The sequence below is a fragment of the Dasypus novemcinctus genome, chromosome X (assembly GCF_030445035.2).
Source record: "Dasypus novemcinctus isolate mDasNov1 chromosome X, mDasNov1.1.hap2, whole genome shotgun sequence".
Taxonomy (NCBI): Eukaryota; Metazoa; Chordata; class Mammalia; order Cingulata; family Dasypodidae; genus Dasypus; species Dasypus novemcinctus.
In genome coordinates, this window is record NC_080704.1 from 120,390,481 (window position 1) to 120,415,659 (window position 25,179).

Sequence of the window (25,179 nt, forward strand, 5' to 3'; positions counted from 1 at the left end):
GATGTTCTTTCATAATCTGTAACCAGTGTATGTTCCACAACAATGCAAGTCGTTGGTGGAAGGGTGATGTATGGGAATTCTACATGACATGCATGACTATTTAAGCTCATAATAAGTTATCTCTAATAAAATATTTTTTTAAATCCTTCAGTGGTTTCTATCCCCACAAGATAACATCTAAGCTCCTTAACATGGTTTAAAAGGTCTTCCCCTGGATTTTGTCCTTTCTTTCCTCAGCTTTACCTTCTGCCACTTCTGCCTTGCTCTTCATTCTCTAACACCGAGTTCTTTCGTTTCACTATTGTTATTTGGAACCTAGATAGTTCTTTGCTGTGGAAGCTGTTCTGTACATTGTAGGATGTTTAGCAGTATCCCTGTATACCCACTAGATGTCAGTATTATCCCCCCCCCCACCCCCCGCCAAGTCATGACAAAAGTGTTTCCAGATATTGCCAAACGTCCTCTCGGGTGAACAATTGAAGACCACTGGGCTAATGATACAGAACTGCTGTAGCTCCCACTATACACCAAACTGTTTTTATCTCAGAAGTTGATTATCATAAAGCCAGATGGGGTGGAATCTGTGATATCAAAAATAAAAGTATTCTACATCTAGGAAAACAAGGTAGACTGAGATTCTAGAAGCCCCTTTTGGAATGTTTTCTTATTTATGAGGAAACTTTAATGGTGTGGGGAGTCTGTAACCCTTTGAACCGTAGGTCTCATCTGTTTATAAAGTGTTTTTGGTTCTCAAGAGTTAGAAGAGCCAGGGTGAGACTCAGATAAAACAAAGGAAACTAACTTCTTAGGATTCGCTCTAGCTTTAAGAAAATAACCACCACACCATGGAGCCTAGAGTGTCTACAACTGAAAGCAGGAGGATGCATCCAGTATCCATGTGGAATCTAAGCCCCCTCTTGACATAGATGTGCAATGGACACAACCAATCTAATGTCCACAGAGAAAATGTGGAATGGGTGTGGGAAGGGTAGCCATGGTGGCTGCTGGGTTTGGGGAATGGGAGGAAGAGATGAGATATGGAGGCGTTTTCGGGACGTGGAGTTGTCCTGGGTGGTGCTTCACGGACAATTACGGGACATTGTAGATCCCCCCAGGGCCCACTGGATGGAAAGTGGGAGAGTGTGGGCTATGATGTGGACCATTAACTATGGGGTGCAGTGATGCTCTGAGATGTACTTACCAGGTGCAATGGATGTGTCACGATGATGGGAGAGAGTGTTGCTGTGGGGGGAGTGGGGGGTGGGGGCAGTGGGGTTGAATGGGACCTCATATTTTTTTAATGTAATTTTTAAAAATAAAAAAAATAATTAAAAAAATATTTTAAAGGGACGTTCATGTTTCTTTTTATATTGTTTAGGTAAGAACTCTGGGCCAAATCCCTGCCCAGAAAATGGAATGTTTGGAACATACTTTGAGGAACATATTTTAGGAATGTGAGTTTGGTGAATAGGAAACAAAAAGTCAGGAAACCCCAACAGAAAGCAATTTTATTCTTAAGAATCTATGCAAAGAAAAATGAAACCATGTAAGCACAAAAATGAATGTTCATGGCAGCATTATTCACATTCACCCAAAAGTGAAGTCAACCCAAATGTCCATCAGTAATGAATGGAAAAACAAAATGTGGTATCTCTATATAATGGAATATTATTTGGCAATAAAAAGGAATGAAGTATTGATATAGGCAACAGCATGGGTGAATTTCAAAATAATTATGCTTAGTGAAAGAAACCAGATACAAAAGACCACATAGTCTATGATTTCATTTATATTAAATGTACAGAATAGACAAATTCATAGAGACAGAAAGCAAATTAGCAAATGCTAGGGGTTGGGGAGAGGGGAGAATGGGGAATGACTGTCTGATAGGTAGGTTTCTTCTGGAGTGATGGGAATGTTCTGGAGTAGATCATGGGTGTGGGTATGGTGGCACAACATTGTGAATTTACTAAATGCCACTGAATTGTACACTATAAATGAAAGAATTGTATAGTATATGAATTATATCTCAATAAACTTGTTACCAAAAAAAACAATCCCAAGAATTCTGGGCATCTCCCCATTTCCTCCATGACCCTCCCTGAAAGGATGGAATGTGAGACAAGGCAAGTACGGATTAATCTGTGATGAGAACCCCAGGAGTCTAGAGCAGGTGGCACTGCTAAGGAATAATTGTGCCTTTTTGCTTGTCTTATCAAGCTATTTTGTTTTTTCCTACAGAATGGGACTTAGAAAACCTCACTGCTATAATTTAGAATAAGTTACTATTACAGAGCAACTATAATAGGAGTAGCTCCTGATTTATGTTAGTTCACACCCACCGTGTGTTCTTGGAAATTCTAGGAATCCTCAAAGATTTGGCTGCTAACATTTGCTGCCAACATGCCCCTCAATATTACATGGGCCATTGCTATTTCTAATTGTCAGATTAAATTTAAATTAACAAAAACTGCTTTATCTTTCAAAAAATGGTCCTGGAAAAATTTGATAACCATATACTAAAAACAAGAATCTAGACTCTTACCCCATACCATACAGAAAAATTAACTCAAAATGGAGCAGATATAATCGTAAGTGCTAAAATTTAAAAACTTTTAGAAAAAAAAGCATGGGAGAAAACTTTTTGGAACAATGGCACTCTTAAATATGACACCAAAGCATAATCTAAAAATCAAAAAATATTAATAAATTGAACATTATCAAACTGAAAAACTTGCTCTTGAAACATTAAGAAAACAATCAAAAATGAAAAGACATGTCATAAACTGAGAGAAAATATTTGCAAATCATATATTTGACAAAAACATTACATTCAGAATATATAAGTAATTCTTACAACTCAATAACAAGACAAATAACTCAATTTAATAATGGGTAGGGGATTTAGATGGACATTTTTCCAGAGAAGATAAACATATGACCTATAAACATGTAAAAAGATGCTCAACATCAATAGTCATTAGGGAAATGTAAATGCAAATCAAAACCACAATGAGATACCAATTTACACACACTAGGCTAGAGCTGCAGAGTGCCTAAGAGTTACCTCCTTAAAGCCTCCAATTTGCTCAAATGTGGCCACTCTTTAAACCAAACTCAGCATATAAATTCATTACCTTACCCCTAGCATGGGACATGCTCCCAGATATAAGCCTCCCTGGCACCAAGGGATTACTACCAAGCATCAGTTTATGATATAACTAGAAAAAGACCTTGAATAAAAGGGTCAACTTAGATCAACAGAATATCTCAGCCTACATGTAATATCAGGTGTTAAAAAACTGCTTTTTGACATTGAATAAAAGGGGCAAATGAAAGGACAAATGAGTTTATATGGCTATGAGTCTCCAAAAATGAGCCAGGAGGTCATCAGAGGGGTTACACTTATGCACCACATTTCAGAGGGTCCCAGAGACAGACAAAGTAGATAAAACCCCAGGTAATGGTTCTCCTGAGGGCTACAGAGACCCACAGGTTCTATGGTCATGGCAGATGGCTTTGGAGTTCAGTGCCATGTCAGTTGGCCCTCTTTGGAGTTTATGTTCCTGAGTGTGATGGATCTGGACTCAGATATGACCTTTCTACACATACCTCTTCTGTTACTTCTACCAGACCTGTGGTTGGCACTGGGGTTGGTGTATACTCAGGAGACCTGAATCTCCGGACTGCCCATGTGACAGTCAGACCCTAAGGCTCAGCAGACTTGCAACTCCTACCCTCTGGTTTATTGGACTTACCCCGGCCAGCTAACAGGGAGTTGAAGAAGGTCAACCACCACACCAGAGAGTCAAGAGTGCCTACAACTGCAAGTAGGAGACTTCAATCCATCATCCATGTGGAATCTAAGCTCCCTCTTGATATAGAGGTGGAGTAGACATAACCATCCCAGGGTCCACAGGATGGAGAAATAGAGTATGGATTAGAGTGGACTTACTAATATTCTACTATGAAACTATTGTGATTAGTAATGGAAGAAATTGATGTGGAGAAAGTGGCCATGACAGCTGCTGAAAGTAGGGAGAGGGAAGAAGAGATATGATGTGGGGGCACTTTCAGGACTTGGAGTTGTCCTGGGTGATAGTGCAGGGACAGATGCTGGACATTGTATGTCCTGCCATGGCCCACTGGGTGGACTGAGGGAGAGTGTAAACTACAATGTAAACTGTTATCCATGTGGTGCAACAGTGCTCCAGAATGTATTCACCAAATGCAATGAATGTCCCATGATAATGAAAGAGGCTCTTGATGTGGGAGGAGTGGGGTGAGGGGATAGGGGGTATATGGGGACATCTTATATTTTTTGAAAGTAACACTTAAAAAAAATAGAGAGAGAAAAAAAAAGATAGACAATATCAAGTGTTGCCAAGGAGAAACTGGAACCCTCACACATTGTTGATGGGAATGTAAAATGATACAGTCACTTTGGAAAATAGTTTGAGAATTTCCTAAAATTTTAAACATAACATGCCATAGAACCTAGTAATTCAATTCCTAGGACTCTTCCCAAGATAAATGAAAATATATTTACATGTAAAACCCTACATATGAACATTCATATCAGCATTATTTGCAATAGCCAAAAAGTGGAAACAACACAGATATCCATCAACTGATGAAGGGATAGATAAAAAGTGATATATCCATACAAAGGTATATTATACATCAATAAAAAGAAATAAAGTATTGATACATACTACAACATGATGAACCTTGATAATATTATGCTAGATAAAGGAAACCAGATGCAAAATCACATTTTGTATGATTCCATTTATATAGAAGTGTCCAGAAAAGGTAATTCTGTACATCAGAATGTAGATTAATGATTGTCTAAGGCTGCATGTGGGGGTGGATAAAGTGGTGATAACTAAAGGGTGCAGTTTCTTTTTGGGGTAATGAAATTATTCTAAAATGTATTAAGGTGATGGATGGACAACTCTGTTTATATACTAAAAGCTATTGAATTGTACACTTAAAATGGCTGCATTTTATTTGAATTTTATCTCAATAAAGCTGCTTTAAAAACTGCTTTTGGAAACAAAGCCCTTTCGGTCACTTTGAAGGAATAATAACAATGAGGAAGATGAAAATAAGAAACTAAGAACAAGAAGGCAGTTTCTTTGCAAGTTGGTAATGGAAAAGTGTACATTCCTGGATAGATCAATCCCTACTTGATGAGCCTTTTCTGTCTACTCAAGAAATAGCAATTAATTTACCTCTTCTGCTAATCCCTTACTTAGCAATGATCCTTTCCCAGCCCTGAGAATAGCATCACTGTGGTGGAGATGCCTTAATGAAGACACTTGTCACAATTTTAGCAGATGGTTTTGTCTTGCTTTCTTTGTGAGTCCCCCACACTCAACTCCTCATACAATACATGTTGGAAAGAAAAAGAGGTTGAATCAATATTTCAAGTCTGAAAATATCCCTTAGTCATGTCATTATATGCACCGAGAGAGATGTGCATATAAGAACTTTTAAAATACCATTTAGGAACCATCCTAGCAAACGATATATCTACCAAGTTGAGTTCTTCATCATGCTGTAGATCCCAGGAGCATAGAGAGGTGGGGTGGTGGTGCATGGAGAAGAATTGTGCCTTGGCAAAAATATGTCTAGGCAGAATCAACACTGTGAGATAAATATTCTGTTATAATGGATTTAGAAGTACCCTTAAAAGCCATAGGGTTCTATGGTCATGGCAGATGGGGTTCACTGCCATGTCAGTTGGCTCTTCTTTGGAGCTGGTGTTTCTGTGTGAACTGGACTCAGATGGGATCTCTTTTCACAAGACTTTCATGCTACTTTACTGGAATTGTAATTGGTGTTGGGGTTTAAGATATATCTAGGGGATTTGAATCTCTGGACTGACAATATGATAGCCACGCCCTGAACCTCAACAGACTTCAACTCGTACACTCTGATTTATTGGACTTACCCCACTCAGCTAACATGGAGTTGAAGAATGTCAAGCACCACACCATGGAGCCTAGAGTGCCTACAACTGAAAGCAGGAGGATTGCATCCAGTATCCATGTGGAATCTAAGCCCCCTCTTGACATAGAAATGCAACGGACACAACCAATCCAATGTCCACAGAGAAAATGTGGCATTGGTGTGGGAAAAGTGGCCATGGTGGCTGCTGGGTGCGGGGAATGGGAGGAAGAGATGAGATGTGGAGGCGTTTTCGGGACTTGGAGTTGTCCTGGGTGGTGCTTCACGGACAATTACGGGACATTGTAGATCACCCCAGGGCCCACTGGATGGAACGTGGGAGAGTATGGGCTATGATGTGGACCATTGACCATGAGGTGCAGTGATGCCCAGAGATGTACTTACCAAATGCAATGGATGTGTCATGATGATGGGAGAGAGTGTTGCTGTGGGGAGAGTGGGTGTTGGGGGCGGTGGGGTTGAATGGGACTTCATATTTTTTTAATGTAATATTTTTTTAAAAAATGAATAAAAAAAAAAAAGAAAGGAAAGAAAATAAATGCCCAAAGTCATAGTAAAAAAAAAAAAAAGTCATATGCTAATTTCCTCAAAAACAAGGCCCAGAGAAGAGATGTGATTGACTCCATATCACATAGCTAGTGGAAAGCAAAGGAAAGACTAGAAATCAGGCCTTTGGTATCCCAGTGTGGGGCTCTTTACACTTTCTGAATGTTAGATATCACAGACTTCAGTATGGGAGAAGGGAATGCTAATTCAAAGCTTTTGATTGAAATCATCCTTCTGTACTAGCCCCACCTCTATCACTGCTCAGAGCCAGGAGTGTCTCATCAACAATAAAACTCTAAGAGGATAAATTATTGAAGAAATAACAGATCACCAGGCTATACTTGCTCTTTTCTTTTGGAAGGATGCTATATTTTTATTTGGTCACCTCTGTCAGAAGCCCTCCTTTTTAAAATAAAAATAAAAATAATTCTTTATTTTTAAAGCTTTAGACTACATAAATATTGCTTTGAAAATATAGGGGATTCCCATATACCACACATCCTTCCCTTCCCACACATTCCCCCATTAACAACATCTTTCATTAGTGTGGTACATTTGTTATAATTTATGAACAAATATTGAAGCATTCCTACTAACCATGGTCTATAGTTTACATTATGGTTTACACATTGCACTACACTTTATAGGTTTTGACAAAATGTATATATAAGCCTTCTTTTAAAGTGCAAAATCTACCTCAGCATGAGGCACCTTAAAGTATAGGCCTCATATGGGGAGGAAATTTGCAAATGGTCTCCATTTACAGGGCCCAGCCTATCTTCCCATCTTATCTCTTTTTACTTCATGCTCAAGCCAATCCTCCCAGAGCCTGGCTCCATGAATCTGTGAAAGGCTGGCAAGGGGGGACTTTTGACAATACAATCATCACCTTCTAACCTCTGGTTTTCTGCAAGTGAAGGTTAATGATAAATGTCTACCTTCATGGAGGGGGGATTATCTATGGACATGTGGCCTTTCCTATTGAGCCCAAACATAGTGTCATAATAGTATGAGGATAGAGAGGTTGTCTCTGGGAGACCTGGAAGCAAAGGAGTATAAATAAGACCAGATATGACTGAAGGGGGGCAGAGATGGTGGGGAAAAGGGAAACTGGTTACATAAAGGAAAAACACATCCACTTTGGAAAATCCACTCAACATTTCCAAGGTTAAATGAAAACTCTCATCCTGGGTGTCCTGCAAGTTTCTGTATACTCACAGATTATTATTTAAGATGGCATAATGAAAGGGAAAAGCCTTTCCTAGAATATTTATCAGCAGTTCAAATATCTTCCATGCTCCCACCTTCCTATTCCATCATATTATGCTTAAAAACATTTCTTTAAAATTTCTGTTCTAGCTTCCAAGGTTGTAGATAATCTTGGAATAAGATGAAAGAGGTCTCGCCTCTATTATTCTGAAGTCAAAATCCCTGGTGCAAGCAGTTGGTACTGGAAAGGTACAAACTGAAACAGAAAATAAATTCATCCAGTTGAAAATTGGCCTAACAAAGCTAACACAGTACTAACGGCCATAATTACCCGCTAGGCATGTCTCTTGAGGCAATAGCTAATCTTTGCCTGCACAGACCCTGGGTAGGGACAAAACTGCACCCAGACATGCCAATCAGTGTAGCATGAAAAAGGATGGTGTGAGGACCAGATGCACCCCTGCGTAAGATGCCAAATAGCTGGAAGTCTATTAGTAGAGGTCTGTAACTCTAACAGAAGCACCATTCTCTCTACTTTATGGAATCATACTTAAGGATACTCCATCTATCTACTGAGCCACTACTACCAATTGAACCAAAAATTTGTACTCCAGTTTTTATGTATCTATGACCTTTATACATAAAGGTCAATGTGGGGTTTGATTATAGATATTAATATTTGGATAATTTTATTGACATGACACAACTACTCCAGCTTCCAAAGAACCAAAAGAAAAACCTCACCTGAAAGTGAGCAAATATGCATTCTCATCTAACCCTTCATCAGGCACTCTTTGATCTCCTAGAAATTTATGTCAAACCTGGGAGGAGCAAGGATACTTATTCCATTAGGACCCTCTTATTGAGATGAAGAAAAAATTGGAATGCTTCCTACTAGGAATGGTTAGCTTCCTTCTCTACACAGACCACAAATATCTCAGGGACAGGAGGTTAGGAAACTCGTCTTCTACCCTGGCAAAACTTAAGTCCTACAAAAATCAAGGGCTCCAAAAGTACATCAAACAAAATGAAAACAAAGAGGAAGAGATGAGTGGCATATCTGCAGATCGCTTGTCAATCAGCATAAGCCAATCAGTCAAATAGTATACACAAGAACAGAAGGAACAATAACTCTGGTACAATCATCTGGGCTGTTTGGGATGATCATTATTTAAATAAGGGGGGAAAACAATTGTTTGGTTGATTTAGGATCCAGTTAGAACATATACTGAAATCAAGTAATAGCCTTGATTTCATGATTAAACTGTCCCATAGCAAATGGCTTTGTCCATACTTTGTCCTTTCCGACTTAGTACCTGGTTTCACATTTAACCAAGCATAGGCATGGAATCTCATTCAACCAAATTCACACCATTCCAACACATGTGCCTTCAGCCTCCACAGAGGAAGATCATATTCTCAAGTACTAAGAATACCTACCAGTAATCAAAATGTCTGACAGGTATTAATTATAGAGCTGTCGTCACTAGAATTGAAAAATGGGCTGGGCTTGAATTTTTTTTTAGTTTGGCACTAAATTCAGTACCTATTTTGTCATCAACATATCTGTCCCTGCACCCCGAAATTTTTTTCATTTAATTTCCATGCTGTCACCATGCAACAATGTTTGATTTGTAGATTGCCTCCACACTTACCAATCTTATCATTGAGGTTAGAATATTTCCCAATCATTCCATGTCTTCTTTAAACTGTGTTTCTTAGTGTGCTCTGCCGATATATGTATATGTTTCTGGCTAAATAAAATTGAGAAATTCTGGGTCTACATCAAAGGAGTTTCCTTTATGCAGGAATTCTTAGAACATTTAATATGCCAGTAATTACTATGGATCTCTAACAATCTCTATGAAAGGCATACAGTTTGCTGCATTTCAAAACCTTATTGACACAAAACCCTATTTATAAAGAAATTCTAGGGGTGGAGAGATGGGAATAGTTCTCCTTAGTACTTTGGGAAACATTGTTTTGAATGTCTACCCTCTTTGACTTCCAAGGAAGTAACAGATAGGAGCTGTCTGGATGCCTTATATATTCTTTTGGAAGTCCCTATCTTCTCCGATGGATAGTGTGTGGAGCATTGAAAGCAGAGGGATTCTCAGAACTTCTATGTGGGCTTGTGAGAATTTCTTTATTTCAGTTAATTCAATTAAGACCCATTTAAAGAGCACCTACAATGTACCAGAAGCTGAGCATTAAAACAATTAAGACTGCTTTAACTCTGCATAGTTCAGAAGGAGAAGTTTTCAGAGATGAAGTAACATTTGAACCAGGCCTTAAAAGGTAGATGGAGATATTTTAGAGAGAAGGAACAATATGTACAGAAGCCTGAAAGGGCATATAGTTCACTCCCTCATGCTCCTGTGCATATATACACCATATAATTCAATGAAATATTATGATGTATTTCCTAAAGAAATGGGAACCACTGCCTGAAGTTACAGTGGAGGGCCTGCCACTCTGCATAAGTTTTTGTAAGAAAGAAAATCCACCCATCATGGGACTGGAATTTGCTTACCAGAAGATGAAGGTGTACCTTTATATATTATTGGTAGCAATTATCCAATACTTAACAGATCATAGAATGCTAGGGTGGGCATATCTCCATAAAATGTTGGAATTCATGCTAAGAATGATGGTGGTAAAGTAGGGGGAAGAGAGTTAACATTAATAAAGCTCTTAGTATATGACAGGCAATTTACATATGTTATTTCTTTTAATGATGAATTTCATGACAATTGTACACCTATATAATTACATAGTGTGTTATAATTTATAGAATGCTTTCATATTCATTATTTCTTTGGATCTTTAGAACCCTATGGGCATGGACAGAGCAGACGTGATCAGCCTCTTTGCACAGTGGAGTACCAGACTGGAAATCAAATCTTCTATGTCCTTGATTTATATTTATACTTATTACTTCAAGAGGTTGAAGAAGATTTTTTTTATCAATATAAGGAAAATCCCAGTTACTAAACAGGGGAATACATTGTCTTGTGAGGTGGTTATATAGGATATCCCTGCCTTAGATGTAAATTTAAAATGGTATGTCTCTAAAGTCACCCTCAACTCCAAAAGCCAATGATTCTTAATCTCCTAGATCTATTTCTCTCAGAAAAGACTTCCAGAAATTAAGCCTGTTCCTAGTCAGGTCCTATTTATTCTATATTGGTGCTCGGAAGAGAGATACCCTTAAAAGAGATGCTTGGGAGTTTGAAATTTTCCCAACAACATAAGAAAAAAAACATTGCTTTGTTAAAACAAGCACAAATCACAAATAACCAATGTCTCCTAGGTCACAGAATGATGGGGGACAGATAGAAGTCACAAATTTATCAAAATTGCAAAGTATACAAATTTGGATTTGCCCTGAAACTTAAAATTTGGAGTATGCAAGGTATACTGGAAATTATGGTAGGAGGCACACATTTCTGCGTTTATATACCTATCAGTCTTTTTAATTTATACTGAATCTGCTTGTTTAGAATCCATACTTTTGGTCAAACATCATTAGTATTTTAAGAGGTAGAAAGCATGAACTGATAAGAATCCACACTTGTCTTCTCTAACAGGGGCCAAGGATTCTCTTTACAGCCACTATTCCAATCCCCTTGGAACATTTTTTGCTGTATATTTACAGCTCCTGGTGCTCAAGAGAATGGTGCATCTGTCTGAGGGAGACGCCTGGCTGCATTCTTTCCCAGATATTAATATAGGTGCACTTTAGTAGCATAACCAATGACATGAAGAACCTGATTTGGAGGAGGAACAGATGGTAGCATCTTTCTTGGGCTTACTTTAAGATCCTGAAATAGTCCCTTCTCACACAAACCATCAGTGGAACCAAATTAAGACAGCTATATCACATGGAAAAGGGAGAGAGAAAAATATAGTCTATTTTGAGGCACATACAATGAACCAGAGGCTTCAGTGTTTCCCCTACATCTGACTCCCTTCACAGCAGATGAGAGTCATTTCATCCTCTTTTCAATATTGATGCTGAATTCCAAAAAGAGAGCATATAAGAAGACATGAGTAAGCAAGTCTCATTCACAGTTACATGCATTGAAAACCCAAGGTTATATCATGTAATAGTTAAAGTTATATTCATAAGAATGTGTAGGAGCTAGTTTCTAATACCTCTTTTCTTAGAAGATAAGGAAGCTGAGGCTAAGTAATCATTCTACTTGGTAAATCAGAAATAGGATTCCAAAGCTTCAGAGTCTTGTTCCATTGTTTTGCCCCCTGAAAATACCCTTCTTCCAAATGAAGGTGGTGAGAGGTGGAGGAAGAGAAATGATGCCGTAAGTGCAAGATGGTCATCCAAGAGTCAAAACAAATGAGAAAGAAGAGCTATTCTGCAAAGGTACATACCTGTTTTCCATCCAGAGTGTAGAGTTTTTTGACAACCCCAGTCTCCAGTTTGATGGCTTCAGTGATATCAGTGAGGACTTGCTCAAATGAGTGGGCTGTCTTCTTGTTCAGAAGCACCCGAACAGCCTTCCGAGGTTTAACCCCACTGCGGATGATGGTCACCAGTTTAGGGCGCACAAAGTCCTTGTTCTCTCTGGCCTGGGCACTGTTGCTGCTAGCCAGGGACTGAGGGGCTTTCATATTGGCAGATGTCTTCACATTGACAGACCAGTTGGGATTGACATTCTTGGTGTACTCCACCTTTTTAAAGAAGTTGTCTGAGGAACAGACATAGCTTTCCCCTAAGGGAAGAAATAAATGGTCAGGTGATTCATATAATAGTAGTTGTATGGACTATTCTAATACACACAGACATTGGAGTAGGATTTTTGAAGAACTGGTAATAAGACCCAAGTTTAGATACATTTCCTGTTTGTACTCACTAACCACTTGGCTCATTCAAATTCAAGAGGAAGTGATCAGCAAACTAGCCTTAATTATAGTGGCATGATTAGTTGAAGAACACTTCAAAGCTAATGGTCTTAAACATAATGAACACACCTAACAAATATAACCTAATAGGCTTCTCAAGCTCAATATGGTTTTATTTGAATTGAAATGTTTTTGTTAATTTTAGGATTCCAGAAGACTTTTTTTTAAAGTAAGTAAAGCACATGGTTTATTCAGTGCTATCTGCTTATATGGAAGAAGTCCTTTTTCATTTTATGTTTGCTGCCTTCTAGGGGCATTAGTGGAACATTTTTAATTTGTCTCTGTTTCTTATTGTTCCTTCCTTGTTTCTGGAGTCATAACCTCATCATTGTTACATTACTAACCGAGGAGGACTTTCAGAGTTAAGACATTTTTACTCCAGTTAAAAAGGATTCAAATTGCCTTGCATATTGGGTATACAGTACACAGTTGACAAGAAGTCAGACCATTCTTAGTACAGGGTATGTGACTAAGTGATAGAATACTGAAATATGAAATGTGTGTATGGTTTTTGTGTGTAATGTATGTGTACATGTGTGTATACTTGTGACTTTCACTGACTACTCCCATACCTAGGTAAAAAAGGTATCTGAATGGCAACCTGCACACACACATACACACACACACACATCATTCATTTTGTTTGCAAGTCAATCTTCTGCTTATAAATCAACTGTCAAACCTCCCAGCTATGCCTGAAGCTGGAAAAATAACTCTTCCATGTTTCTATCACCCACCCCTCATCATTCTGTGAATGCTGCATACCAGATCTGTGTATCCAAGGCTGTCTTCATCAATGTTCATTCTTGGCTGCTAGAAGTAATGAGGTGGGTATGTGAGAATACATACAACCTGATTTATGGATTTGAGGGATCTAGTGTAATTTTCACATTTACCTTGGGTGGAGGAAATGAATAATATAGCGGAAGAAAGGTAGAAACCAGGGGCAAGAGGAAGGGGTTGGACATCTGGGACTAGAAACTGGAGAAAATAAGAAGAGAGTTAGGCTCAGCCTGGGGGAAAGAATATTGGAAAAGGTTGAGTATGTTGAGTAACACACATTAGCCTCAAGGTATACAAAAGTTCATCCAGAGGTTGAGCTGCAGAAAAGTAGTGTGATTTAATAAGGCTTAAGTCATCAGTCATAACTCTAAGCAAATAAATCAATCAGCCCTAGTCTGTGCAAAGAAAGCCTTAAACACATTGTAGCCTGATGGCTCTTCTCTTTCCTTAGTCTCAGTGGGAGAACCACACAGACATTCAGAAACACCCAGCTAATAATTCACTCCCTTTGCAAATATCGGTTGCTTTGCTATAACACCAAATCTTCTAAGTCATGTTAATACAATCTCTCAGTTAGTATTAAGAGAAGATTCAGTCAGAATCTCTAGGACACCTTTGAGGACATTTATATGCATGTGGAAGGGGAGGGTAAGTGGTTTCTAAAGTATGCAAAGTGGCTTCCAAAGCTGCTCTGAGTGTCAGAAACCGCTAGTGTTTTATCTTGACAAGGGGACCAAGGGATGGTTTGTAGGCAAACACAGGCATCCTTGCTCACCTGGTACGTACAGATACATACCGGATGGAATGGTCAAAGCTTCTCTCTGCGACCTCTAATCGCCTTGGTTGGGTTAGATTAGCCAGCAAGGGAGCCAGTGAAATTAAGGTTTATCTTGGCTGGGGTCTTTAATTTGTGACAAAAAGGGATGAAGGGATGGTTTAAATTCTGCCATACATTCACAGCCAATATTCCCCAGAATGGCCTCTTGCCTTAGAACTTCACCAGATTCATAAGCATCTTCCCTGGGGTCACTGGCTTTGAATCAGATGTTTTCTTTCCATAACTTGTCATGTATTTTGAAATCCTGTCAGACAACTGGTGGTGTGGAAATGTGTGAGGTTATGTATTTATGATTTCACTTATCCACAGTCTTCTCTGGAGAGTCAGCTGTGTAGTCCTCTTAGGACTCTGGACATTTTTTGCCCCCATCTTGTAAACCACTTAAGCCCCTGAACTATGAGTATGATTAACCACCCCTGGTGAAAATGAACATAATGGCAGAGAGCTATAGTATCATATGGCACCCAAGAACTTTCCAAAGAGCCCAGCCCTCAGCCAAATCTATGTTAAGCACCTTCTGACAGTACATTTTTGTCACTCCACTTTCTCCTTTAGCCCCAATGCACAGTACTGAGAAAAAAAATAAAGCAGCTGATGTGATATCAGTCAGAACTTGGTCCTGGTACTGTCTCTAACACTTTCTACTTGTGTGTCCTTGTACAAGTTACCTAACCTCCCGAGTCTCCAGATTCTTGTCTGCAAAATGGAGGTGATAATAAAAATACTTACCTCATAGGGCTGTGGTAAAGTATAAATCATATGATGGATGTAAAGTGCTGAGCCCAGAACCTGACACATTTTTGGCACTTGATAAAATCCAGCTATGGTTATAAAGGCCCTAAGCTGAAGGAATAGAGAAGAGATCAAGAGGGAATGAGAAAAGAGAGAGTACCACACTAATGAAAGCAGTTGTCGATGTTGGAGGAGTGGGGGATGTGGGGAGTGGAGTATATGAGAACCTCTTATATATTTTTTTAAATTTATTTCTCTCTGCTCCCCCCCCTCCCCGTTTGTCTGCTCTCTGTGTCCATTCTCTGTGTGTTCTTCTGTGAGCGCTTCTATCCTTACCAGCGGCACTGGGAATCTGTTTCGTTTTGTTGTGTCATCTTGTTGTGTCAGCTCTCCATGTGTGCAGAGCCATTCCTGGGCAGCTGCACTTTCTTTCGCACTGGGCAGCTCTCCTTACAGGGCGCACTCCTTGTGCATGGGGCTCCCCTACACAGGGGACACCCCTGCGTGGCAGGGCACTCCTTGCGTGCATCATTGCTGCGCATGGGCCAGCTCCACATGGGTCAAGGAGACCCGGGGTTTGAACCGTGGACCTCCCATGTGGTAGGTGGTCGTCCTATCCATTGGGCCAAGTCTGCTTCCCCTTATATTTTTTAATGTAACATTTTGTGTGATCCATGTATCTTTTCTAAAAAGATAATAATAAAAAATTAATAAGAAACAAAAGAAAAGAGAGAGGAAGAAGAAAGAGTTGAGAGAAATAAAATTAAAGGAAAAAGAGTAGAATTTGAATGAAAGAAAAGAGAAAGAAACAAGGATAACAATCTAGGAACTAAGCTGTGATCTCTATAGAACATGAACACTACCTAGATTCCACACCTCAAAGATAAGTGCTCCTGCTGGTTGGGAGGAGGCCCTTCAGTTTCTGCAAATGCCAAATGTGGGAGCTCTACAGCTAATAGCCAGCAAAGTCATTACAGCCACTTCTTACACCAATGAGGGCAGTACATTTATGTTGGTTAAGAGAAGTGACTCAGAAGTCAAACAAACCTGGATTCAAATCCCAGCCAGGCATTTATGAGCTATGTGATCTTGGACAAAGCACTTAATCTAACTGTTAGAGGCTTGTAATAATTAACAAGTTGTAGCTCAGTTTCCCCTGATATGCACTGGAGAAAGGCTAACCCCATCCCCTATAAGCCTACATGTTTACGGGCACAGCACATCCCCACAGGTTAAACAAAGAAACCAAGTAGAGACTGGAGTAAAGGGAAATGGAGATCTATCAGTGGGAGATAAACCCTTCAATCCCTATAGATCAAAGAAACATCTGCTCCTGCAATATTCCAAGAAACCATAACTTGCTAACCCACTATCCTCTGGTCATTATCAGGGAAAATTTTCAACTCTAGGGCTTCCTATTAGTCCCTGCACCTCATTCGGACCCTCAAGCCCCTCCCACCAACTATCATTTCCCCGCCTAGGAAAGTTCTGTATAAATTCAAATCCCTCCCTTCCAGGAGTGGGCTGAAGTCTCTCTTCAGACCCACACCATGCTAGTGGGGGGGCTGAAGTCTGTTCTTCAAACCCCCTCCATTGGGAGAGCTTCTCAATACATTCTCTGCCTGTGGCCATATTGGTCTCTATGTCCCAGTGAACACTGTTTTCCTCAACTATTTGAGTCTCAGGTTTTCCATCTACAAATTGAAAGTGTTGCAAGAGGTGACATCTGAGTTCTCTTCCAAGCCTATATGAAGGATTTTCCAGGTCTATAAGAAGGAATATCTTCTCCTTTCCATCCCACATAGGCTTTAGGAAGCAATATACAAAGCTGGTACAGTAATTAGAGGTTAAAGAAATAGAAGGAAAAGGTACCCCCACCACTGAGGACTCTCCATTTCTACTACTAGAAAGCCATCAAATGTGCTGCTACTCTAGATTAATGATTCTTTGTTCTGATTTTGCAAATATCTCTTGCTAGAACTCAGCGTGTCTTGCACACCCAGTCAGCATCCTAGCATTTGACACTGGGTGAAGTGTTTTGCACCTCTACCAAATTTGGTTCCCATAGATTACAGAGACCATTTCTTACCTACGAGGAGCCTATAAGGAAAGTTGGTTTCAGAGCCAAGCAAGGTGACAATTTCCTGAAATTGACAACCTACTTCAGGATGAGGGTGTATGGAAATGAAGTTTTGGAACTGCATCTGAAAGGGCAAGAAGGGAAGGAGCTCTGGCCTTGAGATAATATAACATCTACCTCTCTTCACTTTCAGGAGGGCTCTGTTTTCAAAAGCATTAAGCATATTTATATCTTCTCAGTTCAAAACATTTCTGCCTGGGCTTTATCCTCTTCTCCAGAGCTTCCTGACTCCAGAAGGAAAATAATCAATGCTACTTCATTGTATTATCTGACTAATTAACAATGCACCCCTCCCAGGTATCTTTAAATTCTCTTCTTTGGCAATGCACTTACTTCAGTACTTAGAGGGTAGATTAGTGAGAAGGTGGTTTCTTCTCATTGAAAGGAATAAGCTATGGGAGAGGAACTGGATCAAATCTAGTATCACCATATGCCTCAGATTTTCCATGACTATTCCAATTATAAATATTTTGCCCCACGGGCAGAGTAATAGTAGTCAAATTTGTCTCAAATTAGGCTCAGAAAAACTTGACTAGTCATGGATTAATTCAGTGAGCTACTGAGAATACAGCTAATGAGGGCCATATTCTATATGGCATTGCTAAGTCTTGGTGTTCCCGAGGAGCTTTAGGAAAGCAGATATTAATCATCTGACTTTGGTCCAAAATATGCTCCCCTCATTACTTTCAGTATCCATTAGTGGACACTAGACTAGAGGCATTAGACAAAGTGGTGACATAAGGACAGAGTGATTATTAACCAATTGTTTTTTATTTCATTTCATTTTAGGTGTAATATTTAATAATGTGGCCATTTGTAAACATGTTCTATACTCCATTACTCCTTTAATAACTAAAAATCTAAAAACAAGGATTTCTATATTCCAAGGATCACTCACCTCTGTAGTTAGCTGAAGGGGCCCATGAGATCACCCAATCCAATAAGTTCCAAGTCTAAGTATGCATAAGAATTAACTGGGGAGATTTGTTAAATGGCAGATTCTTGGACTCTAGCACTGGGGATTCTGATTCAATATATCTGGGGTGTGACCCAGGCATCTATATTTTTCTAAAGCTCTGAAAGATTCTGAAAGACAGCCAGGTTTGGGAACCATTGGGTAATCCAACCCCTCATTAGCATTATCATTGTTATTATAATTATTGTAATAATAATAATATTCACACCATTAACAATAATAGTACCTTATAGTTATATTTTTAACTTGTCAATAGCTTTTCATATCCATTACTTAAATTTATCCTTACCTTAAGAGACAGAGAAGGCAGATTTTACTTGTCTGATTTTATATATAAGGATATTAGTCACAAAGAAGAGCAAAAATGTGGTATATCCATACAATGGAATATTATTCAGCAATAAAAAGAAATCAAGTGTTGTAAGGTGTTGGTGGAGGGGTGCTGTATGAGACCCCTGTATGATGTTATGAATGTTTATTTTGTAAGTTCACAATCTTTACTATATACTTATTGTTTATGCATGTTCATGTATGAATGAAATACTTCAATAAAAATAAACATAAAAGTAAAGAAATGAAGTGCTGATGCATGCTACAACATGTAAAAACCTTGAAAACATTATGCAAAATAAATGAGGCCTCTTCACAATGGACCACTTATTGTATGACTCCATTTATGTGAAATGTCCAGAAATGGTAAATTTATGGATACCTAAAGGATTATAGTGATTACCTAGGTCTGGAGAGGTTGAGGAGAAATATGGAATGGGAGCTAGATTTTATAGGTTTTCTTTGGGGATTGATGAAAATGACCTAAAATTAGATTATGGTGATGGTTGCATCACTTGGTAAATTTTCTAAAAATCATGGAATTGTATGCTTAAAATGAGTGATCTTTATGGAATGCAAATTCTACCTTGATAAAGTCACTTTGAAAAAGAGAGAACATTTATCACAGTGATGTTAAGGACAAACCTATGGTATGTAGCTAACCAGCTATAAACCAGGATGACTCAAATAATAATAGCTATTTTTTATTGAGTGCTACAGTGTGCCATGCAGAATACTAAGTACTTCATATCCATTTTCTTGTTTAATCTTCAAAGTTGCTATTCCCAATTTACAAATGAAAAATTGAGGTTCAAGAAATCTAAATGGTTTTCCCAAGATCACACAAGATAGCAAGTGGCAGACCCTGGATTTGAAGCAGGGTTTTTCTGACTCCAGAGCCTTCTCTTCCCATTACAATCTCCTCTGTCTATGACTAGAACCAAATTACTCCAATTCTTCACCCAGGGATTTTTCCAAACTTTCCAAATGTTTTCAATTTAAAACCTCATGGGAAGCAAGGTGTGTAAATTTGTTATACTTCATTCAGCCTCTTCCAAAATTGAACAAGTGAGGGGACTTCTTTCCTCCACTCCTAGATTTACTGAGTATTTCACAGGACAAAATAGAGTAGAAACAACTCATTTTATCTACCCTCCTCATCCCAGTGCCCTTTGCATCTGCTTCTGTGGTAGTAGGAAAATTGGTCACATTACTCAACACTACCTCAGAGATTTATTTAACTGAATGGGCAGAATTCAGGACTAGTAGGGCTCAAGGTCTACTGCGACTTGTGGTTGTAGATGACAAATAAACAAATGTTACTAAGCCCAGTCACATTCTACATAGTCTGGAAATTCATCAGGATGTACCATTGCTCCCAGGAGTGGTAGATGAAAGGAGTAGAGTCTGGTAGGACTCAAGGGAAAAGAAAACTGCAATCTTTTCACAATTACATTTATTAGTTTTATTGAACTGTATCTTAATCAACACTCACACTCTCAATACACACACAAACACACACACACATATCCAGGAAGAAAAAAATCAATATCAAGGGTTTGACCTTAAGCTGTTAAAAATGGATTTGGTGGGAAAATCTGTGCATGACACCTCTCATATCAGAAACAAGAACATTCTAATCCTTGTTCCTTATACAATATCACATGGGTCAAAATTCTGCCCTTGCATACATTGTGGTCCTCAGAAGATCATAGCTGGTGGAAACGAGGACATAATTGGTGATTCAGGATGCTTTGTTTTTGAAAATTATTGCAGAAAAACCCTTCAAACTGGATTGAGATCTGGATTTTACAATGACAAAAGGCACCCAACCAATTACTCTTTTGGACAGCTCCCTGGACCTAGCATCAAGTCCTTGAAGTTTATCCTGACTCTCCTTTATTTTAAGATATGTGCTAGGACAGGTCAAGAAAGGGCTAGGATTAACTTCTGCCTGGCCGTACATGAGCAAATAACCTAATCCTCCTTGATATTGTCTTTCAAGATCACTTATGCAGAAAATCCTTGGCCTTGAACCCTGAGACCTACATCCAACAATCACATGGACATTGTCTTTTCTAAGTAACTGTCCACAAGTACTTTTCCCAGCCTGGGAAATAACAGCTACTTGAGAAAACTGTGGTCTTATACAAGGGAAGGCCTGCATGCTCCATTGTCTAAGAACATAAGAAACCTAGAATCAGTGAAGCAGAGGCTGGACATCCTACACCAATTTATTTAATATACTTTTTTTTTTCAATGTTAAGCACATTTTATTGTTGTGGTGCCCAGTAAATATTGCTGTTGTTTTATTATTTGAATGGTAGAGAGAGTTATTTCACAGTTTTTGATCTCTCACTCTTTTTTTCTTTTTTCTTTTCGTAGCATTCTTTTTTTTTTAATTTAAATTATTTATTTATTTTTAAAAATTACTTTAAAAAAATATGAGGTCCCATTCAACCCCACCGCCCCCACCCCCCACTCCCCCCACAGCAATACTCTCTCCCCTCATCGTGACACATCCATTGCACCTGGTAAGTACATCTCTGAGTATCACTGCACCCCTAGTCAATGGTCCACATCATAGCCCACACTCTCCCATGTTCCATCCAGTTTTGGTCCTTCCCGTTGGCCATTTCAGAATTTGGTTTCTTTAGATATCTGCCTGCTCTCAAAGGGCTGGAGAGTGTGGGTGGATGTTGGGGTGAATATTTTCATTATCACCACTCCTTTAGGCTGTCCTTTAAAGCATTGTATCAGGATGAATTGGTCACATATATTATACCCACTAATTTAAAAGTGGCAGTAGGGAGGCATTCTCAGCATTACTGATTGGATAAGGTAAACGTGAGAGTATTGAGAATGTGTCCCAATATCTATTTTCGAGATGATCAAAAAGAAGACTTTTAGGCTGAATAACATTAGGCAAGAACTTGTATTTTCCCTATTTACTGGTGGGTGCACAGGTTGTCAATATTTTCAGCAATCTAGTTAGAAAATAGAGTCACAAAACCACAATCTACAGGAGATTTAAAGATATTTACGTTCAGTGAGTCAGTTCCTATTCTAATAAGAATGGTCTTTATTAAAATACCAGACATACCTACAGCTTTCTTTGGCATTTCTTCCAATGACCCCAGCCTAAGGGACACACCCTGAAGTGGGCTTTTTAGAAGCAACAGCTGAGCAGTGGCCAATTACCTAAAAGTATAATCATCTGTGAGTTTGTCCAGGAAATCCTACTTTTAGAGAACATATTTCCAATGAGCTGCAATTCACAAAATTATCTCTCAGCAGTTCAAAGGAAATTTGGGTATAATTCCTTCTCTCTGCTAACACAATCAACCTTTCTTCATCACAACACCTCTAATGATTTTGTGGTCTACCTAAATAATGCTACTCAAGGTTAATTATGAACAAAATTCGGAGTAAATGCCACATTTCAGATTTTCCTTTGTATACTCTGGCAGATGAGCACAATACATTATCACCCTACCTCAGCAGAAACTGAGGGTATAAAAGGCGATGTCTGATAGTGCTATTGATAGCTGAAGAATAAGAAATCTGAGCATCAACTTGATTTTATGACAAATATATTTCCTAATTTCTTTTGATGTAATCCAAGAAATGTAACCATAAACAATAGTGCCACTTCCCATGAAGAACCACCACCCACTCCTTGAATTACCTTCCTCCAGTTCATCCATGCTTCCAATCTTTCTGGATCCATCAATAGTGTAAATGTATCGTACTCCCTGAGGCAGGTTGATGTTGTCAGACAGAGATCGAGTCAGGTCTGCCAGCAAGGCATCAAAGCTGCGAAAACGGTCAGAGGACACAGCGTACACAATCCCCTTGAAGTAGCGGTCCCCATTGCGGTAGAAACGTACCTTCTTGGCTTTCTTTTCATTGCTCAGTGCTTGCAAGGTTCTGGTTCGGTAGAAGCTACAGTGGGCACTGTGAGTGGGGCTAGGCAGTCCATTCATCCGTGTGCCTCGCATGTTTCTGGATGTCTTATCTCTTTCGTCAAAGTGTCCAAAATCAAGTTCCATATTTTGATGGAATCTCAGAGACCTGAGTGTTGAAGAAAGGAGTGGGAGTGGGAAAGGGTAAAAAGAGGAAAAGAAAAAAAGGGTGAGAAGGGGGAAAAAAGAATAGAATTTAATTAGCCAGATCCAGATTTGCAATCTGCTGCTTGTGAGAACTGGTTGAAAAAGCCTGTGGTCCATCTGCTGCTTGCCCCTGACCTGCAGGAATATTGATCTTAATAGAGAAGAAGGAAGGGCTGGGGGTGTTGGTGGTTGTGGGGGTTGGGGTGAGAAATAGGGAGGGAAGCACTTCTGGCACTGTTCCAAGCAGAAGGAAGGGAGGAATTTTGAAATAGCTTAAAACCCTGGGACTTACTGACAGTGGCTCCTATCAAAATGTAACTTCAGGCTAAATACATTTAAACTGGCATCTATTTCTTCACACATGCCCACATGACTAACAGTTATAAACGAATCCATACCCTGACAAAATTCCTTTTGAAGAGAACAGAAGGAGCTAGCCAAGGTTAGCATCTCCAGTTTAGGAAGCAGTCTTTGCACCTCAGAACAATGACTAAGACGGGGTGTTTTAATTTAATTCCAAACCCTCTCTCCTACAGTAATGTGTGCATCCCCTCCCCCAGAATAAGCTAGGATTCTCATTTAAAGGGATAGCCTCCAGGGACTAGCCAGCCTCTTTGTGCTATTCATCAAGCCCTTTTCCCACCAAGCTGTTGCAGCTATCCGACAATTCAAAAGAAATAAGCTGGAAGAAAAGGATTAGAAAAATCAGTTATTTAACAAGTTATTAGCTCTGCTTTCCCCTGTTACATTTGGTCACAAAATCCTTCCCTTTTTTTTTCTCTCTTTTTTTAAGGTGCCTTATCCCCTTCCACCTACTGCAGCCCCACCTTTTAATGGCATAATTTAATTGTTGAAAGACTCCCAAATGAGTCCCTGAAAACATATGGGACCTTAGGAAGCAAGCACACCTTTTATTGTTCTGGGTTTCTACCCTGACTGAAGGGGCATTTTGCCCTCACATAGGGCAATTCATCCCAAAACATATCTATTGCCCAGGTGCATTAACTAAGGCAAAAGATGGTCATCTGTCGGTCTTTGCTTTCCCCTCTCCTGCTGAACCAAAAAAAAAATCCAAAACATGAAACCAAATACAATCAAAGCTCCCAATTTCTAGCAAAGGTAGGGGCATCCAAGGAACCACACTATTAACATGCATTTCACAAATGGAAATAAAAAGACACAAAGCAAACAGGGTTTGGCGGCTACACACTGCCCCATTGACATATTTGCAAGGGATCTGGAGGACAGGAGATAAAAAAGGACTGGTGCTTAATAGGTTTTCCCAGCTCTGTCCCCCCTTTTCTTCCAATGTCACCGTGATCTGTGCTGAGCTCAGCTTTGTCTCTGTCAGACAACCTGCAGTGTTGAGAGACCCCACCTCCTCAAGACAAGGAGCAAGCATTTCCCCAGTCTTCCCAGTACCATTTCACTTTGATTTTATGATTAGGGTGGTATTATTCTAAATAAGCATCAAGCTGAAAACAAAGAAACATCAAACTCACTTTTCCAAAGGCAAATCCCAGGTAAAGACTTAGGAAAAATCCGATATAATAAAGCAAAAAGGAGAAGTAGGAGGAGGAGGAGAGAGAGAGAATGCTTTGCCTTCTTGTGCTTTTCCCGTTTGACATCTGTTACATTCTGCCTCAAAGCCCTTGAAAGCCCTACTCACCGGTTTTCTGCTGGTTAGGTGGAGATGCTGAGAGAAAGAAAACCAATCTCTCTATGCCTTTGTTGTCCGAGCTCCAAGCAAGAAATTCCTGCCAGGGTGGATAGATGCCTTCTAGGTCCTAGTGCCTTATCCAGTTGCTCTGTGACTCAGGCTTAGTGAATCCCCCCAACCTCCTATGATTAATTGCATGTGTGGTTTTTTTTTTTCAATTCACAGGCAGATTTAAGAGAACGATTTTATGTATAACCAACAGGAAATTGCACGGTGGCAAAAAGATTGTTCAGACAAGTTCAGAATGCTCTAATGTGCAATGTGCTACCTTTTCTTTTAGGGAATTGGAAATTTCATTTGGCCAAACCCTTGGCCTAATCTGCATGGGGGCTAGGCTAATACAGTCAAAACGGGCTTCTGAAAAACTGTAGCTCTATTCCTATCACTCCTTTGAGAGAAAACAATCAAATCTGCAAAATTTTTAAGACGTTATTGTTCCTGCATCCAACAACTGGTTGTTTTGAAAAGGAGGTTTGGTGGAGTAGACTAAATGTGGAGGAAGAAAGAGATGGGAAGGAGAAAATAATTCCAGAATTTCATGCAGGATGAGGTTGAAAAAGGACTGATCCCAAAGACCTTTTAGCTTGGTGTAAAATTTAGTTAATGGAATACTTTAATTCTAGTTTAAGAGTTCAAATCCAATGTGAAGAGGGCATGATGACAACAAAGTAAATATTGACAGATCTCTTCTCAAACTGTCCACTTGTCAGTAATTGGATTCTTTGTATCAATTATGTAATAAAGGGCATGGAAGCATTAAAACAGGACAAGCCAAATTACAGGACAAAAGAAGAGAAGGGTGAGAGAATAAAGGCGGAGTGGACTACCATCTTTACAGTTGAAGCTATGTGAAATAATATGTAGTTGCCTTGAGCTTTCATTGTTTAGCTTCAA

The 25,179-nt window shown here is 39.3% G+C and overlaps 1 protein-coding gene across 4 annotated transcripts in view; it reads right to left on the reverse strand.

Annotated features, from left to right (window-relative positions):
- Window positions 1-24,427, reverse strand: part of DCX (doublecortin) — a 193,348-nt gene extending 168,921 nt beyond the window's left edge. For 2 of the 4 annotated variants that reach the window (XM_058292293.2, XM_058292296.2), the window contains exons 1-3: window positions 24,235-24,427; window positions 22,142-22,527; window positions 12,124-12,464 (exon numbers count right to left, since the gene is read on the reverse strand). In XM_058292293.2, coding sequence (XP_058148276.1) covers window positions 12,124-12,464; window positions 22,142-22,505 — 705 coding nt within the window. In that variant the 5' untranslated portion in view covers window positions 22,506-22,527; window positions 24,235-24,427. The other 2 variants (XM_058292297.1, XM_058292294.2) reach the window with 2 other exon arrangements.
- Between the last annotated feature and the right edge of the window lie 752 nt (window positions 24,428-25,179).